Source organism: Xiphophorus hellerii, chromosome 6 (assembly GCF_003331165.1).
Source record: "Xiphophorus hellerii strain 12219 chromosome 6, Xiphophorus_hellerii-4.1, whole genome shotgun sequence".
Taxonomy (NCBI): domain Eukaryota; kingdom Metazoa; phylum Chordata; class Actinopteri; order Cyprinodontiformes; family Poeciliidae; genus Xiphophorus; species Xiphophorus hellerii.
In genome coordinates this window covers 20812054-20830088 of record NC_045677.1, presented here as the reverse complement: position 1 = coordinate 20830088, position 18035 = coordinate 20812054, and the positions used below count along the sequence as shown (strand labels likewise).

Sequence of the window (18035 nt, the reverse complement as noted above, 5' to 3'; positions counted from 1 at the left end):
AAATATCTGAGGCATTATTTTCACCAAAAACAGAAAAAAAATTTGTAAGGTTGCAAATACTTTTCGCAGAACTGCATATTAAACTCTGTGTGGATAAAACAGATGATGAATCAAAATCTTTATATCCAGTTCTTCTTTACAAAGCTATTAAATGAATTCATTAATGACTGAAACTTCTGTGTAAAACAACAGAAATATTTCTATAGCATTCTGGATAAAGTTTGACTACTTTTATCTGCAAAAATGTATTTTCTATTAAATAAACTTTGTGCAATATGTAGTCATTTGTTCCATGGAGGTTTTATGAACAAGCTCCCCTATTTTATTAAAATGTGCCTGAAGGAAATTTGACTCCAAGATGCTGTGATGGTTAAACAATCCCGCCACAGGATAATGAAATGCCTGTTTAAAGATTTTCTCATAATATTGAGCATCAGATGAATTTTGTCATCTTATGAAGCGACAGGATTTTCTTTATTTGAATTGATTGATTGATTCAATCAATTGATTGAAACGTATGTCAGACAGTTTTTAAGCACTGACCTTAAACTCTACTGCCATCAAAGAAAAAAAAATAAATCTAAGTGGCTGTTAGTTATTTAGTTTTTAAATCAATGTCAGGTGAAAACTGGCTATACATTTTTATTTACAAATTAAGTTTTTTTTTCCTATTCCTATGCAACCACTTATGTTTTGCCATCCTAATGAAGGATTAAAGTTGTTTTAATTAATGCTTGTACTTTCATAATAATGGTATTTATTGTTTTATATTTATTGACAGAATTCACATATTTTGCATTTTAACTTTTTGTCATTATTTAGCCTTTTACTTGTTTTTAGCAAGATACATTTTCCATAACTTTAAAAAAATAGGCAATTATTTACAGCAATGTTAATTAACTATATATTTTCCCTGCCAAACAAATCAATCTAACTTAAAGATATAAAAATAAGCTTTAAATGTAACTTTTACAGTTTAAACTGAGATGTTAAATGCAACCATTGAACCAAAATGATGAATAAAAAATACCTTTTTTGGAATATAAGAATCAAAAATTTTATTTCCACAAAATAAAATACAACCACGTAGAAGACACATTTCTTTAAACAAGATGATGCTCCTCATAGGGACTGCTTTCTTAACACGACTCCGTCTCATTGGTTCATGGGACTGCAGTAAGTCTCGTCCTGAACGGTGGCGGCCATCTTGTCCACGCTGACACCGATGGAGGACAAGATGCTGAGCAGATCCTCAATGGTCTCTTTGGGCAGAGTGGGCCTCCTGCTCAGGATCCAGGACAGCTCCACGTGGAACAGGCCTGTATTCTGTGCAGCCGTAGATCAGCGTGTAGCTGTCGTAGTCGGTGGACAGAACCCAGTACGGACCGGGAGGAACGTCTAGAGTCAAAACAGCAGCAGGAGAATTTTAAAGATCTTGAATAAATAGACTCATTTCTGAAGGAAAATTGCTTACCGTCAGGAGAAAGAGACCTCCAGCTTGGCCGGCTCAGCAGGGTCCTTCACTTTAGCCAGTGCCAACAGCAGAGCTGATGGTTCCATTGTCACTGCAGGTTAATAATAAATAAATCAGTTCTGTTCACGATTAAAAGCTGCAGGACTTTGTTTGACTGATTATGTTCATAAACAAGCAGGGAGTTTTGCTCACAGCAGCTCTCTGTTGAAGACTCCAACGACTCCGGGACTCTTCAGGCTGTAGTCGGCGGTGGCACATTGACCTTTCTGGAAAGTTGTTGGCAGCTTCTGGATCTCAAACCATTTACCAAGATACTGAAGAGGAACCACAGTAATTAAACTTCAAACACAAAGAAAACAGCAGCTTAGTTACGAAACAGGACTTTTGAGTTTGTCTCACATCATCAGAGTGGCGTAGTAACTACTTACGTACGTTTACTGGAGTATGTTTTTGGGAAATAATGACTTTTTATTAGTCGGTATATTTGACTTTATTTCAGTAATTTTAAAGTATCGCTACTATTAGTTGAGTAAAACGTCTGGATTCTCTTCCCACTGAATAAAGGATAAACATTTTAACCAAAAATTCACCAGATAAAGACACTTAGTCTCATAATCTTTTTTTTTTTTTAAAGAAGCTGATTTAGAAAAATATTTCTTTAGCCTTATTTTATAATTATTTTCACTTTGATCTATAAAATACTAGAATTTCTGCATAAATTTATATTTTGGTCAATCTGATGATGTCATTTTAAAATATTAAAATGATTGATCAGTTACTCAGTACTTGAGTCGCCTTTTTACCAAATACTTTTTTATTTCATTTCTTGGCTACTTTCTACTATTACTTGAGAATGAATATGTTAAAATAGTGCTGCTCTTACTCGAGTACAATTTTTGGCTACTTTATCACATTAGATCAAATTTTGCTCACCCTGGCAGCATCAAAGTTGGCCTGGACTGCAGGATTTGGACATTTTCCAGACCTGAGAAGCTGGTCGCTGCCTCCAGCAGCAAGCAGCATAGTCAAAGTAAGAATCTGCACAGCGTTCATCTTGTCGCCTCAGTCTGCAGAGACTAAAACAGAAAACAGCAGCTGAAAGACGAGTCAAAATCCAGCTGCTTTAGGAAGGTGTCGACTGCTCACCTGTGTGAAACCAGCAGGAGTGACCACATCCCGTTTCTGGAGGCTTTTAAAGACCCAAACGTCTCCAGTCTTCAGCCCCTCCTTGTTGTTTGATGAAGTGAGAAACTGGCACCTATTCAAATGAAACAGACTCTCACCAAAGATATTCACCTCCACAAAGTTTGGTTACATCATTAGTCTGGTACATGGTGAACTTATCTGGACTCCAGTAGCTTTAGACATTTATTTAAGAAAAACATAAATTTGACTGTAATTCTAATTTCTACAAAGGCTGCAGAATCTTGCAAGCAGGCTCACATTTTAAGAAATGTTTTTTATTTAAATTTGACTGCCTGTTTGCATCATAATCTGAAATAAAGTTAGAATAGTTCTTGTTATAAAAGTAAAATCTCCAATGTAAAAATATATTTCAACTTTCAACCATTTTACAGACGAGGGGAAGATTTGTTTTGCCTGACATGACATTAAGCATTAAAAAGCATGTTGATGAAATGAAATATTAATCCATAACCAAAAAACACAACAATGATTTTATTCCATTATTATCTTTTAATTTTCTGTGGTTTATTGAAAATTATGGAAAAGACTTTCTACTGACAAGGTTTATATCCTAGTCCACTAAATTATGGAGTTTTAACTTCATTTAGTCTAAATTAAAATAACTTTACAGATGACTGAAAGTTGATAAAACCTTAAGTAAAAATGGTTTGACTTTCAAGCATTTCATCCAAAAACAAAAACATAGAAACCTGCAGGTCTGGGTTGCTCAGAAAACTAAAATAAAATGAACAAAATAGTTACATCAGTGCACTATAGCAGTTTTTGTTTGTAAAATCTACAAAATACTGTTAATCTGTTCTTCTCTGCTCTTATTGCACCAGATTAGGACTATATCTGCAAATTAACATGACTGTTTCTATAATAGTTGATGAAAATTTTAACATTTTTGAGGATTTATGGATGAAACTGGAAAGAAACTTCATTCTAGAATAAAAGGGAGACAAATATTTCTGCTAAAAATCAATGCTGCTTAGTTAGGCTACAAGAGGAAACTGGTAAGTTTTAAAATGATTATAAAATCTTCCAGCTGTATGCGCAACACATTTATTGAACTCACCAACCTTCACCTGAATCTGACCTTTGGCTTTAAAAACATCCAGACCCAAAAGGCTTTTTGTGTTGGTGGAAAATTACATACAATATACGTTTTAACCATAAAGTTAAATGCTTTTCAGTTAATGGACAACGAACGAGACGTTACACAACCGACTGACCTGCTTCAAGGTAAATAAACTTAGATAACACAAATCTTTTGAGGTTAGGTTTGTTAAATTATTTACTCTTGTTGAATATATCATGATCTAAAACTAACAAAATGTCTTCTGAAGAATTATATTGATTTTGTCTCAAATAAAGAAAGCCAGTTGTGTCAGTAGTATAGCTAAACAACTGCAATGCACAAGTTTCAGCTCTTTTTTCGTTGCTTTTTCAACTAAAGGAAAAAAAAAATTAAATTAAAAATAAAACTAGACAACAAACCCAACCCTCCTTTGCATCTCAGCTCCCCAAAGTCAAACCCCGCAATAAAACCAAACAAAAAACCCCTCCGGTATCTATACCCATATTCATAACCAAAGCAACAGATCTCAATGACAGGCAAAATCAGTTGGCCAAAACCTCCCTAAATGTTCATTTTAATTCAGAAGTTTGCCTGTTTCTTTTGTTTTGGCTGAAAAATGTCTTAGGTATCTTCTAGAAGCATCTTATAATAGTTTGCTGGGATTTCGGCCCATTCCCGCTGGCAGAACTGGTGTAACTGGTTCTGGTTTATGTCTTTGCTCCCACACTCTTTTACACTCACACCTAGAATTGCAGATAAATCCAAACACGGATCTTGATGTCTTGAGTCATATTCAGTTTGTAACTTCCTCATTTTCACATAATGTTTTTTCCTCGTGGTGCCATCTTAGTTTGTGATGCGCAGCAAAAAGAATCTGATGCTGCAGCTCCTGTACAACAGAGGAGACGGTGTTTGCAGCCTTGCAAGCTTTCCTCCTAAAAATGCAGCTATAGTACTTCTATAAACTCTGCTTTAGCATTCTATTGTCTTTTTATTTTGTCCTTTCCATATTTTTAATGTTTATTGATTTGATCTGTACAGCACTTTGTCGCAGCTGTTGCTGTTTTAAAGTGCTTTATAAATTAAACAGTAATAGTTTATGAGTAGGGGAATAGTTCAACCACAAATCCTTTACGGATTCAACTATAAACTCGCCATATCCAGTCACTATTGCAGTTTCCTGTCTTACAGATTTAAACACATTTCTCCTTGGGATGTTCTTTGAATAACCATCAGAGCGGTCGGTTCAGTTCAGGTGGCAGATCGTCCTCGAGGTTTTGATCTCAGTCATCCCTCAGCAGCAGCAGGAAACATTCTCAAGCTCTAGTGCACGTGTGTTGCTGCTCACTTTCAGGGTTTTCCGTCCTCCCTTTGTGGTAATGTACAGCTTGTATATGTGCACAGCTGCAGGGGCATCAGCAGCAAGGCTGCATTTGCTCTGGCATGTGAGTCTTTACCGCAGCCGTTACACAACCTTTTCTTTTAGGTGTGGAGCTGAAATGTGAACCAGCAACAATTTGCTGAACACAAATCTACTTTTTGTTTGGTCAATGAAACAAACTTTTATGCCTTAAATGCTAGAAGATAAAAGATAAAATTCTGTCTTTTTTAAACTTTGAAAACTTTCTTTTTGGATGAAAACAGAAACAAGTGCCTGGTCATGAAAACTCAGTATGAGGATATTGTTTAATTTCCAGAAAGGATCCGCTGATTTCACATTGCTCAAGCATATTAAAGCTCCTCTGCTGCCCTCTAGTGGAGAAAAACACAGAGCCAACTCTCATATCTGACAATCCTAAAGGTAAAATATGTTCTGTTGTATGATTAATTCAACAAAACAGCCAACCTGATATTAGTATTTCAAACAAGAAACTATTTCAGTAAGTCAGTGCTCCTTTTCTGCTCCAAGTCAAAACAACAGATCACCTTTGCAGTGACATATTGTTGCCTTCACAAACCACAAGATCATAGGTCCACAGGGTTTCCCTAAGTATGCTTCTGGATGAAGGTCACAGGAAACTTATAATTGCCTCCTGGCGTGTTGAACTCTTAAACTGGAGTACCTGGAGAGAACCCACTCATGCACCAGGCGAACAACTCCATGCAGGGATTCAAACATAAGAACGTTTTGCCTGAAACATAATTGAAACAACCCTGCAATTTTATAATTTGTGAAACCTCACGGGACAGAAGACCAGCACAAAAAAGAAAATCCAAATACGCAATCCTTGTGATAAGATTAAAAGTGACCAAAACTCTCCTCAGGATCCACCTTTGCATGCTGCATCTTTAATACATTTCTCAGCTCTTTGATATTTCCTCATTATCCTGCAGCCCCTTTGGCTGTGCGCTCGCTTCTTTCCTTGATCTTCTGACCAGTCGAGCTCATTGCCTCCGTCCTGGCAGAAAGCAGCCACTGCTGCTTTAACGGGGCTTTGATGTGTCTGGCTGCAGCTAACAAGTCATTCCTCCCTGAAATACAAGCTGGATATATTAGCTGGAAATTGAGCCTTTTGATCTTTTTTTCTTCTTTAGTTTAATCTTGTTTGTTGTCGGAGGGCTTTGTCTGGAAGCAGACAGTATTTAATAGATTTCTGCATGTAAATCACTGTGTTAATTTTAGAATATTTGTGTTATCAAACAGCAACAGGACCTTTAAGATAATAAAATGTCAGGTTACCGACTCAGGTTCTAGCAAACACTTCTCATTTTTATGGTATCTAAAGTTTCCTGTGAAATTATTTAAAGTTTTTAACCTTGTCTTTGTATGTCCTTGCTGCACAAAATCCATTCCTTTCAAAAAATAGCGAAAGGTTTAAAATATTCATATTCCTTGAACTTTTCCACATGATGTTGTCTTGAAACCACAAACTTCAGTATTTATTGTATAACAATAAGAGTATAAAATTATTATTTATAGTGATTTATTGTTAGCTTATCAGGACTTTATACTTGTAAAATGAAAAGAAAACAATGCAGCATTTTTAAAATCTTCATAAAAAAAATAAAAAGATATCTGAAAAGTGCGGTGTGCATTTAAATTTAACTCATCCTATCATACCAGACCAAAATTGAACAGTCTGGCCCACATACAAAACTCTTTACTTCCCCTTGAACATTTTATCGCCAGGACAAAGTATGGTGGTGGCAGCAGCATCCTCTGGTGTGCTTTTCTTCAGTAGGGAAAGGGAATCTGGTCAAATTGAAATCCGAGAGATTAAGCCAGATAAACCTGGAAGAAAACCAGTTTAGCCTGGGGAGCAGGTTCATTTTCCAGCAAGACAAAACAATAAATCCCTTTGGAGATTAATATATTCTTTAATTGAATTTAGGTCAATTTAAAAGATTTCCATTAAAAATCTAATGGTGCGTTCTCACCAAATGCGTTTTGAGCGTCAGGCGCGTCTGGTTTACATTCAAAGTCTATGCAGAGGCGAGTTAAGGGCACCGTTCGCGGCGCGATTTGAACCGTTTGGAGCGTTTTGACGCGTCAAGGGCGTCCAACGCATCCAACAAATAGCCCAGCAACGGAAAACAACAGCTACAGCAATTTTGAAAAATCTAATGCGCCCTCGACTTGCCTCCACATAGATTTTGAATGTAAACCAGACGCATGAAACGCTACATGTAGAGCAAAATGTCAAGCGCTTGCATTCAAAGTGCACAGGCGCCGAACTTGAAGCGTTGGGTGCATTTTTGACCTGCGTAAACTGTCTTGGGAAGGCAGAGCATTTTCAGTCAGAGGCATTTTCATCTTCAGTGCAGTACAGACTGCTGCAGAAAATTCCAGCAGCCATTATGATGTTCAATAACTCTTTGAAGAATCTAAATTAATGAGTTACAACAACCCTTCATTTCCCTTTGGGATTAATAAAGTATTTTTGAATTTGAATATATCCTCACCTTGAACATGGAAAAAAATCTTTGAAATAACTGAAAGAAACCTTGTCACGTAATGGGGGTATGCACACTTCTGACTGTAGATAAATCAGTGGAAAAAGCTGAAAAATTAGAATAAAAAAAGCACAAGTTCCCATTGCAGCCCACCTCAAGCAGCAGAACCTTCTGATAACTTTGTGACATTCCAGCCAGAGCGTCACCCATGACTCTGATTTGGTAATAACCGGCTTTGCGCCAGTAATAAAACTGGAGAAAGACAAAGAATCTCATTGATTTCAGAGATGAGCAAAAGCTTTGTGGAGAACAACATCTCTGAGTCAAACCCTGAGATCTCTGAGGAGAGAACACGGATCCACAAAGAAGAACAGAACCGGTAAGATAAATGTACTTTCTCTGACTAATTTAAACAATCCTTTGTTTTTAAAATGTGTAATATTTGTAGAATGGAACTGAATAACAGCAGCTTTTGTTGCTTTTCTGCAGGTGACGCAGCCTGCTCTTACCATGAGGGTGTTTCTGGCTTCAATTTTTGTGCTTGTAATCCCCATCATTTGGGCTCAGGTTCCCCACTGGGGTCCGTGTCCAGAACCAGAAGTCCAGCCCGCCTTCATCCTTAAACAGGTAACAGAGGATTCCTAGCATGAGTCCAAATTGTCTTTGATTGACCTGATTACAAAAGTTTCAACAGCAGTCAAGTCTCACAATTTAAGTTGCTTTTTTCTTTCCTTTTTCTTACCAAACATTAGAAATAAACAGCATTAAAAATATTGCAAAACTCTATCTTGGTGTCTTTAAAAATAATTTTACAATAGGCGTTAATATTTTTAAAACCTTTTTGAAAAAGTGAATTTAAAACATTTGTGCAAATCTACTTGCTGTCTAAACTGTGAAGTTATTATTATTACATGTTAAAATTTTACAAGTCATGCTTCACATTACAAAATGCCGGGAATGCATTTATCTGGAATTGTTAAAAATAACAAAATCTCACTGTGGTAAAGTTTTGTGTATTAAAACTGACATTAAATAAGATGGAATACATTGAACAATGAATATGCAGTATTTCAAAATCAAAAATAGTTCATGCATTTCTCCTATTTTAACACAAAGAAGCAACATCTTATCATTTTATCTGTTCTCAAACAGTGCAAAACTACTATTTAACTGAAATGGAACATAAAGTGATGCTTAAGTGCAGACTCACTAAGATATTCTCTAGCATATTGTCCTTGAGAGGAAAAAAATCGAGAGTGCAGGATACTTAATGACTTTCCACTGCAGATACAGAGCGGGCCTGAAAGCTAACCTGTCGCATGTTTCTGTAAACCCATTACAGTATGTAGATTTATTCATAGTCTCCTCTCACGCCGCTCTAAATTGCCTCTGAACCTGTGTGTCCCTGGCCCTCGCAGTTCATGGGGAGATGGTTTGAAATTGCCAAGCTGCCGGCCCAGTTTGAGAAGGGCCGCTGCATCGAGACCAATTTCACTCTGACGACGGACAACTCTATTCGAGTGGTCAGCTCGGAAATACTGTGAGTCACTGCGAGCGGGAACCTTGTGGAAATGTGTCAGGAGGTGCTTGTTGGCACCGTTTAGCGCTGCGTAAAACCTCTGTGTGTGTTTGTGTGTCAGAAAAGGAGAGGTGAGGAAAATCGTGGGGACTGGAGTGATAGAGGATCCAAAGAATCCAGCTAAACTGGGAATAACCTACTCCTACGGTCAGCGGGAATACATCGGAGTAAAAATTACCACCTCTTGTTTATGTTCTGACCTTTGACTTTACTCTCTGCGTCTATTCAATGTAGTCCTCCCTTACTCCCCTTACTGGATCCTGTCCACTGACTACGTGGACTTTGCCCTGGTGTACTCCTGCACAGACGTCCTCAGGCTCTTCCATGTGGACTTCGCCTGGATCCTGGGCCGCACCCGGAGCCTGCCGGACGCCACCGTGGAGAAGGCCAGGGAGACCTTCGCCACCAACAACATCGACGTGACCCGGATGATCCCCAGCAGGCAGCAGGGATGTGACAAAACTCTCTGAGGCTGCGGCGGAAAAGCAACACAAGATGGCGCTGTTGCTGGTGGAAGAAGAGAAACGATTGCAGGTTTTTTTTTTTCTCCCCACTCTTTACTTCTACAGAGAAGAGTTTTAATATTTCATTGCAGTTGTAATGAATAGAGTAATCTCAGCTGTTTGCTTGCTGATTACAGTACATAATCTGATATGAGAAGGCTTTATGTCTATCTGAAAAAATATTTGCTAAAACATTTAGTCTTTTTTAATCAAACATCTCTTATTAGGCAAGCCTCAGTGGACTAGATGAATTTTATTAGCAGGAAACAGCTGTTTTTTTTTCAGTGAAAACACATGATACTGATTGATCTATTAGTCTCTCAAACTGCAAACATGAAGGATCTCATTAGTCCTATTAGGTTCAGGGAAACATGTGATCTCTGTTGATTTTTTTGACAAATTAACGTGAAGCATTTTTCTGGGATTATTCACCTCAATCAGATGCCAGTTTTGTTTTTGATGACTGATATAAAACCTTTGTGGAATATGTATTAAACTGCAGAATATAATCTATGGATGCCTGAACAATAAAATGTGCTACTAGGAACAGTCTTCAATTAAACAATTTGCATAAGAGAATAAAAATGTTTTGAAAGTAAAAACTCTGTTTCAAAACAGTTAATATTTTATTAAATATTGAATCTCAGAAATTAAATAAATTTGCTGTAATTTTGTTGCCATTAACAATGTACTGATTTTTTTTTTTCATTATTCACTTTTAAAACAATGTGTTCATGCAACCACTTTACTGTCTCAATTACTTTTTGTTTGTAGCCAAAAACTCTTATCAGATTCCTGTTGGCTTTTAACTTTAAAGCAAAAAAAAAAAGAGAAGACTTTATATTGAAAAATAATTGATAGTTAAGGTCAAGATTATTCACACCTCTTGCAGATTTTGGTTTAAATTATTTTTTAAAACTTCAATCAACAGTCTTACTGGAAGTAAAGTAAATGTTTTTTTTTCTTTGATGCTCTTTTGATGTTGTTTTATTTTCTTTTGAGACATACAAGCACCATAAATAAACATTTTTGGTTGAATGAAAGTCATTTAAAAATGAAATCTGCAGTAATTTTGAGTTTATCTGTACCTGAGCTTGCAGACAGAGTAAATAACCTTGTTTTAAAAACAGCATTTGTGATTTTTACGACATTCAGCACAAAAATAAAAAGAAATAATAGGCATAAAAAGTTTACTTATAATAGGTATTTGCAAGTTTAATAGATGAAGTTAAATTATTGATCCACATTTACAGATCTTTGTGTAGAGAGGAAAAGATATCTGACTAAAATACAGCATTTTTCTTCAGTGCAGTGACTTGTGCACCTGTCTTTCTAACACTTTTGCTGTCTAGATTGCACAAACAAAACAGGACACAGTTGTTTTTTGCTGTATGTTTGCATAAATTTCTGCTATATTGTTGTGGCAGTTTTCATTGTTCAGCATAATAAGGAGGGGGAGCTGTCAGAGGCCACGCAGGTGGCGAAGAGCTGCGATGAATGATGCTCTCCAGGATGCATCCTGGTGGTTTTTCAGCAGCGGTGTGCAGAGTGTTCTCACACACACACACACCCACACACACACACACACACCACACACACACACACACCAGCATAAACATTCATAGTTCCCTTCAATAACAACTCAATGACTCAACCTACAGAGGCTTCGCTAGACGCACACAATTATACATGAAACTGTAGATTTAATTAGATGAAACTTACAGATCACGCTTGCTCACTAAATCTGAACAGCTCTGTGGGCTTTCCACAGTGAGCAGGCTTGGGCTGAGTGGGAGTAAAACCTGGATCATAGGGTACACAGCTCAGATGTGGCACTTACCCCCATAGAGAAGAATGTAAACTCCTCAGATATACAAAGAGGAGCTCTGCCAGCTTAAATACTGCAAAGAGAAGACAAGAAATCCTCTTAAACAATGTCAGGACTGCTAAAGCAAGCAGATACCAGGACAGAAATATTAAAATAAGTTTATAAAAACTGGAATGTTTTAGCTTCAGTATATTTTACATAATAGGTTAACAGTAGGTTGTGCATAATTGTGAATTAAAAAGTAAATTAACCATGGTTTCAAAAGATAAAACCAGCTCCTCTGAAAATAAATAACTTGTGAAAAAAAGTCCTGGGTGGATAAATCTGTGGTTGATGATTCTTGATTATAAAGTAGTTCATCAGATAATTTAGGTGTTAATCAGGAGCCAAATTGCAGAAAGTTCATTAGGAGCTGCTGCACAGAATAACAAGCTGTATACTGATTGAATGAGGAGCAGAGATTAGCAGCAGGAAGAGTTAATGATGGTCTAATAAAAGTGAGAGGCAGCGTTTTCTTCTCAGTCTGTTGTTTCAACGCTGTTTTCTAAATGTGTTTTTTAGTTGTATTACCAGTAAAGAGCAGACTGGCTTTGCTTTTGTTCCTGTAAGATGCATGTTTGCTGTCTGACAGGCTGGGGGAAGCAAATACTCATTCACACGTAAAGTTTTTTCAAGTATGTTAAAAGGTAAGACACAAACCATTCTAATCACAAGCCTAAAAATACAAACTTGTCGGACTAGTTAAAGATATTTCTGTAAATTTCAGGTCAAACATAACAAATACTACAAATGACAAACACTAGTATCTAATTCTACTTATTGAGGTATTAAACCCAAACCCGCTTAGAGGTGCAGCCAATAAACGGCAAGGAAAATGAATACCGCTCTACGATTGGCTGCTTTGCAAACGCCAGCCAATAGCGTGTCAGTAGCATCCAATATAAATTTCTCTTTTCAAAGCTGCATTTTCTTTTGAATATTTTAGAAATTATTTCTAAAAATATGTATTTGACTTGTCAAAGAATAATTTGTAGTAAAAGTCACAAAACAAACAAAAAAAAACAGGATATTCATCAACACTATAGCACTATAAATGGTCTCTACCAACATGTTATCGAAAGTCTTCTAGAAAAAAATCTCCTGGAAATTTTACTGTATTCCAGAGACTATATTTATTATTCAAACAAATCTATATTTCAAGGTTTTTACTCACAAAAAACATAAATAAGAAACCAAACTGACAAAAACGGAAAGACAAACCATAAAAGATCAGAATATGTTTGACGTGAATAATGAATAAATATTCTTGAAGTTCTTTTTTCAACTGATTCAAACTTTGAAAGCTCAAAGATTTCCACAGACTTTTCCCAAGAAAAAGTTCTTTCAAGCCTGATGTCTAACTCCTCCTCTGGGAAATAGGATTATACATGGTAGGAGGAAAACAGAAGTACAGTTGTGGACTTTTTATTTTTACTCTTACTATAACCAATAAAACAATCCCAGCTGTGTGGACAAAACTGTCAAGAGTCTCCTGCATACATGAGACACGCTGGCAGCAACCGCCTGCACCTCACCTCTGTTTCCAGTGCTGGGAAATATCACAACAAAAGTTTATCTCTCAGAACAGCAGGGAAAAGGGAAATTGTTTTGGCAAAATCACCCAACATCAGAATAGCTTTAATTTAAGTTTTCAAACTTCTGACTTTCAGGTGTTTTTGTAAGTTTTTCCTTTGAGTCATTTTTTTGGACAAAGTTTATAGGTGTGTACAAAACTACTTGAACAATATATTGACATGATTTTTATGTCTTTTTCCTTTTCTTAAGCTCAAAATATTAGAATTTGAGAGCAAATCAAAACAATTTGTTTGGAGGTAAAGTTGAGAAACTACAACACAAAAATAAAACAAAATTTCAAGATGGAATCTGAAACTAAAGTGTCAATCTTTCTATGCTACTATAGATTCAATACCGATACCAATTTGGCTGAAAATGTCAATATCAATATTATAAACTTCTACATTATGTATGTAGTTACTGAAATAAATATTTTGATAATATTCTGACTTATTGAATATGGATGTATGTTTAATCCCTATTAAACAGGAAATATTTGTTTACAGTGAATCAAACATATCCTCTAAAGTCTTTGACATATCAAAACAACAGTATATGCATATATGAAAATGGTTACATATACATATATATATAATTTACACATGATTCACTTTAAAAACGCATCATTAAGTCACAGATAACGTATCAGTAGAAGATTCAAAGATATAAAAGGAAAGGTTTCAACTATTGTTGAAGCAAAGAGTTCTCTGTGTCTTTATGGTTTTAATCTTGCGTCTGCAGAGAAAGCAAAGTTATTCTGCCGCAAAAACACAATATACTGGAGGTTACCCTGTGCATGACCTGAGAAGAGAATAATGTCACATCCAGGGAGTCCCCTGTGTCACAAATAAAAGTGGTGGGGGAGAAAATCCTACACTAATCCTAACAGCAGTTTCATGGGAATGAAAAAGTAAAATGAAAGCTCATATTTTTCTCAAGTCAATAACAGCCACAACAAACTTAAATTATTTAAAATGGCTGATACTTCAGTCTATTTTTGCAGTGTGCATCCAGCATTCCTGTGCAGCTGGATGAAAAGCTTCAGTCCGGTCTCTGCTGGGACGTGGGCGGCCAGAAAGCAAAATCTTTGTTCTGATTGCATCAGCTTCTCGTTGTGCAATGAGACTTCTGAGATTTGGTTAGAAAAAGATTATTTTTAAAGGATTCAAATACACAAAATTACATTTTAGCAAGTTCTAGGCTTAAATCTACAAGTACTGATATTTCGAAAGAGTTTGATAAAACTTTACACTCAGTGACAACGCTCTAGGATGTAACATTTGTTAGAAATGTTCAAATGCATTATGTCTGTTCCAGTTGGCTGAATTGAAGTGAACTAAGGAGGAATCTGTCATGTTCGGATAGGGGAATTGTCAGTCAGGGCAGATTGAATCTATTAGCGCTCAGTGATTAGCTCCTGGGCGTCAGAGCTCTTCTGTTTCCTCAGCAGGAAATCTCTTTACTGGCCTTGAAACCTACAGCGTTCCCCGCCCCTCTTTTATAAAACCCCGTTTCATGCCGGAGTGTGATCCCTGTCCCAAGGCTTCGCTTCAAACAGCCTCGGTTTCACACCATGTGTGACACAGATTCGACGCAGACCCCTCGGCGGGAGCAACGTGGATGTGCTTGGTGCGAGGCTCATCCGAGGTGACAGCGTTTATTCCCCTCTGATGTACATGTGTGCCATTTTACTGCCTCATGGACACGACTTCTCAATCCTCCCTGGCCCACATATTATTCATAAAGAGATTTTAAATGTTCATTAATCTGAACAATCAGGTGCATAATGCGCCTCGGTTCTTCCTCAGTCACAGCCGTAAATGGCTTTGCGGTTTGGCCTCATTTACTGTATGTTATGAAATATCCAGGCTACAGCAGCTCTGTGGAAAATAACTTTATTGGATTGTGCATCTCTCTCTCGAAGGCTTCATGAGGCTCTTTGCTTATTAGCATCTTAAAATGGCACTATTGCTATTGATGTTTTACTAGCTAAAATATCAATCTTTTGGAAGAAACAGATTTAGGGTGTAGTCTGGTAAACTCGGTTCGATTGGGGACAAAAATTGCAAAATTTGTTACATTTTCAGAACTCTAGCTCGCATTCACACTGCACTGTGTCAAATGACTAAAACTAACTGAAAAACCTGTTCCCCCTGTTGCCTGTGGGGGCGCTGCACCAAGAACTACTGAAGGAATCGACATAAAACCAACTTTCTTCTTCACAAAAAGTACACAAAAACGGAGCAGTGTCAGATTTTAGCAGTTGTAGGATTTCTTCATTGATATACATTATTAGTCTGGACATCGCCTGTTAGCCGCTAACGCTAGCGATGCTCCTGTAGGCGCCATTACTACGTGGTGAGTCTGTCCACTAAACCAGGCTGTTCTAATGCGGGATGAGCAGGAATCACAAAAATGATCGCAGCGCCTTCATTTCTTGCCCAATTTCTATAAACGTGGCTTAAATTAAAGCTGAGAAAATTGCTGATGTTTGTAAGTATTCTCCCTTGATATAAATCTATAAACAGTTTGGTTTCTATCAAGATGCAAGAGAGGACTAAGCAAATTTCTCCATCCTATTTGATGATTATGTTTAAACAAACGAGGCAATTAGTTCAGTTTTTGTCATTTATTAAAGGTTTAAAAATTACAGCTGCTGCAGAGTGCCACAGCAATGGGACAATAAGCTGACAAAAAGTTGTAAAACAACTTCAAACAATTTATATTCTGCTTTTCCTTGCTTAGTGTTGGCATGCAAACCCGTTGATATGACAACCAACACAACATCTTCGTTAACCAGAGGGCAGAAAGTAATACTGTATATTGACCAGAATGTCCTGCACTGTAGCCTAACTTCCTGCTTTTGAAACATGGTCTCTAGTCAGGTTGCATTCAGACAGGTTTTCTACCGTATTAAGAGTCCACTTCAACCGGTTTTTAGGCGGATCAGAGTTCAGGTTTTTAAGTCAATTTTGGAAATCAAATTTGCATTCATACCTCCTCAAAAACTTTGACTTTCTAGACAAATGGATTAGAGTCTGATTCAGGAATCTAATCCTGGGTTGGTCTGAATACACCCTTAGAGATTTGATGTCTCTTGTTTAATTTCAGAGAAACAAATGATCTTTCTGAATGTAATGTTGATGTTCATTTAATTTTGACCAAAATATGAATTGCATCAGCTGTTTATGCAAGTTACAAGGATGAAAGACAAACTTGTGGCAAGTTTTCTCACCTTAAAATCACATTTTATCACTTTTCCTTAACTGCAAATGTATTCTTTACACTTGTGCAATTAAATTACTGATACAAATACAAAATGCATCTAACAAGAGGAAATAAGCTACTTTAAAGTGCATGCACAGCACCGGCACCAAAACATTTAAAAAACCCAACAGTAAACTTGATATATGCTTGGGAGTTTTATGTGAAAGAATCACGTAAAGCGTGCTCCAAACATGTCGGCGATTGTTTGCGTCTGATATTTTATTTAAAAAAACGCGAAAATAAAAAGCTTCCAGGTGTCTGTGCTCGAGAGAACAGCCCACTAAACTCAAAAACCCTGAACACAAAACAGAAATTTGTCTGGAGAACCAACCCCATTACCTTTGCTGATATTTAATTCAGCCAACTGTACCATGTTGAATTAAATAGAGCTTAGTTCCTCAAGGAACTCAGTGTCAAAATAGAAATTCTAGTAAATGATCTACACCAAGTTTTTGCTGCAACATTTTTGCTTTTATCTTTATATTTGTTGTTCCATGGGTCCATTATCCATTGATCTGGACATTAGAAAACATATATACTGGAAACATTTAATTCCCTGGTTCCACAATGTCCCAAAGATGATTGTGGTTTGACAGGTTAAGACAGTGGCTTAAGTAAAAAAAATGCATAAAAAGAAAATAAACCCTTATGTGAACCAGCAACTAATTACACTAACAACTATGCTGTCCTGAATGTATTTAGCCTTATAGGAAACGTCCAAGCTCAACTCCACCTTACAAGTTGTTCCTTGTAAGTTTTATAATATATTTAAGCCTCTGGAAACTAAGCAGTGGTTCTTTATGTTTAATGTATCAGCAACAATCCTGACAATAAACATGGTAAGCCTAATGAAAAGTTTAATCAATGGGTACATTGTTTGCTATATTGTCCTCTACTGCAGATAATTAGGTTCATAAATATTTCATTGGTGACACGAAGGCTGCATCTGACAAACTGTCGGTGTTCATTTTGCTTGCTAGAGAGAAATGTTTCTCTTGTCCCCATGTGAAAAGCAAACATCTCCTACTGCAGACACTAATCAACATTGAATTGAAAAATCTTTTGCCTTATATGTTTTATTTTAGGTGTTGTACATTATTGAAGACTTTGTTAAAGTGAAACCTTCTCCTCACAGAAGAGTTGGTTAAACACATCTGTGTGTTTGTTTTTCGTTTTATGGATGTGGAAAGACGAGATGGAAAAGTACTTTTTTGGACATGTGTGTCACTTTGACCGGCGGAGGCTCTGCGTTTAATGAAGGAAGTGAGGCAACAAATGTCTTTGAGGTGGATTTATTTGGGAGCTCCAAATCTTCATTACACCAGCACCCTCCCCTTTAGTGAAACAAAGAAGCTGACATTTATACCTGAGGCAAGTTCCAACACTTCCACCAGGTAAAGGGGTGATCCAAAAAGAAAAGACAAACAAACACTACTTACACAAACCTAACAATAAATGATCCAACAAATATTTACATGCATGCAAATTATTAAAATTAAACTAATCTAAAGTCAATCAAAAGTAAATATAACTAAATATAAATCCTCAGAGTATTCCCCCTCTTAATGGAAGTTGGTATGCTCCAGGAGCATTCATCTCCCTCTCTGATC

General features: G+C 36.7%; 2 protein-coding genes across 2 annotated transcripts; one reads left to right on the top strand and one right to left on the bottom strand.

Annotated features, from left to right (window-relative positions):
- Positions 1 to 1072: 1072 nt before the first annotated feature.
- On the bottom strand, positions 1073 to 2782 carry LOC116722079 (apolipoprotein D). Its single transcript, XM_075074329.1, is given in 7 exon segments — positions 1073 to 1320; positions 1322 to 1410; positions 1482 to 1530; positions 1532 to 1565; positions 1667 to 1788; positions 2408 to 2541; positions 2621 to 2782. Coding segments are annotated over 6 exon segments (579 nt in total). The 5' UTR covers positions 2528 to 2541; positions 2621 to 2782; the 3' UTR covers positions 1073 to 1155.
- Positions 2783 to 7902: 5120 nt separating this feature from the next.
- On the top strand, positions 7903 to 10845 carry apoda.1 (apolipoprotein Da, duplicate 1). Its single transcript, XM_032564636.1, has 5 exons — positions 7903 to 8013; positions 8124 to 8261; positions 9053 to 9174; positions 9275 to 9360; positions 9448 to 10845. The coding sequence occupies exons 2-5, from the start codon at positions 8145 to 8147 to the stop codon at positions 9681 to 9683; spliced, it is 561 nt and encodes a 186-aa protein (XP_032420527.1). The 5' UTR covers positions 7903 to 8013; positions 8124 to 8144; the 3' UTR covers positions 9684 to 10845.
- Positions 10846 to 18035: the final 7190 nt, after the last annotated feature.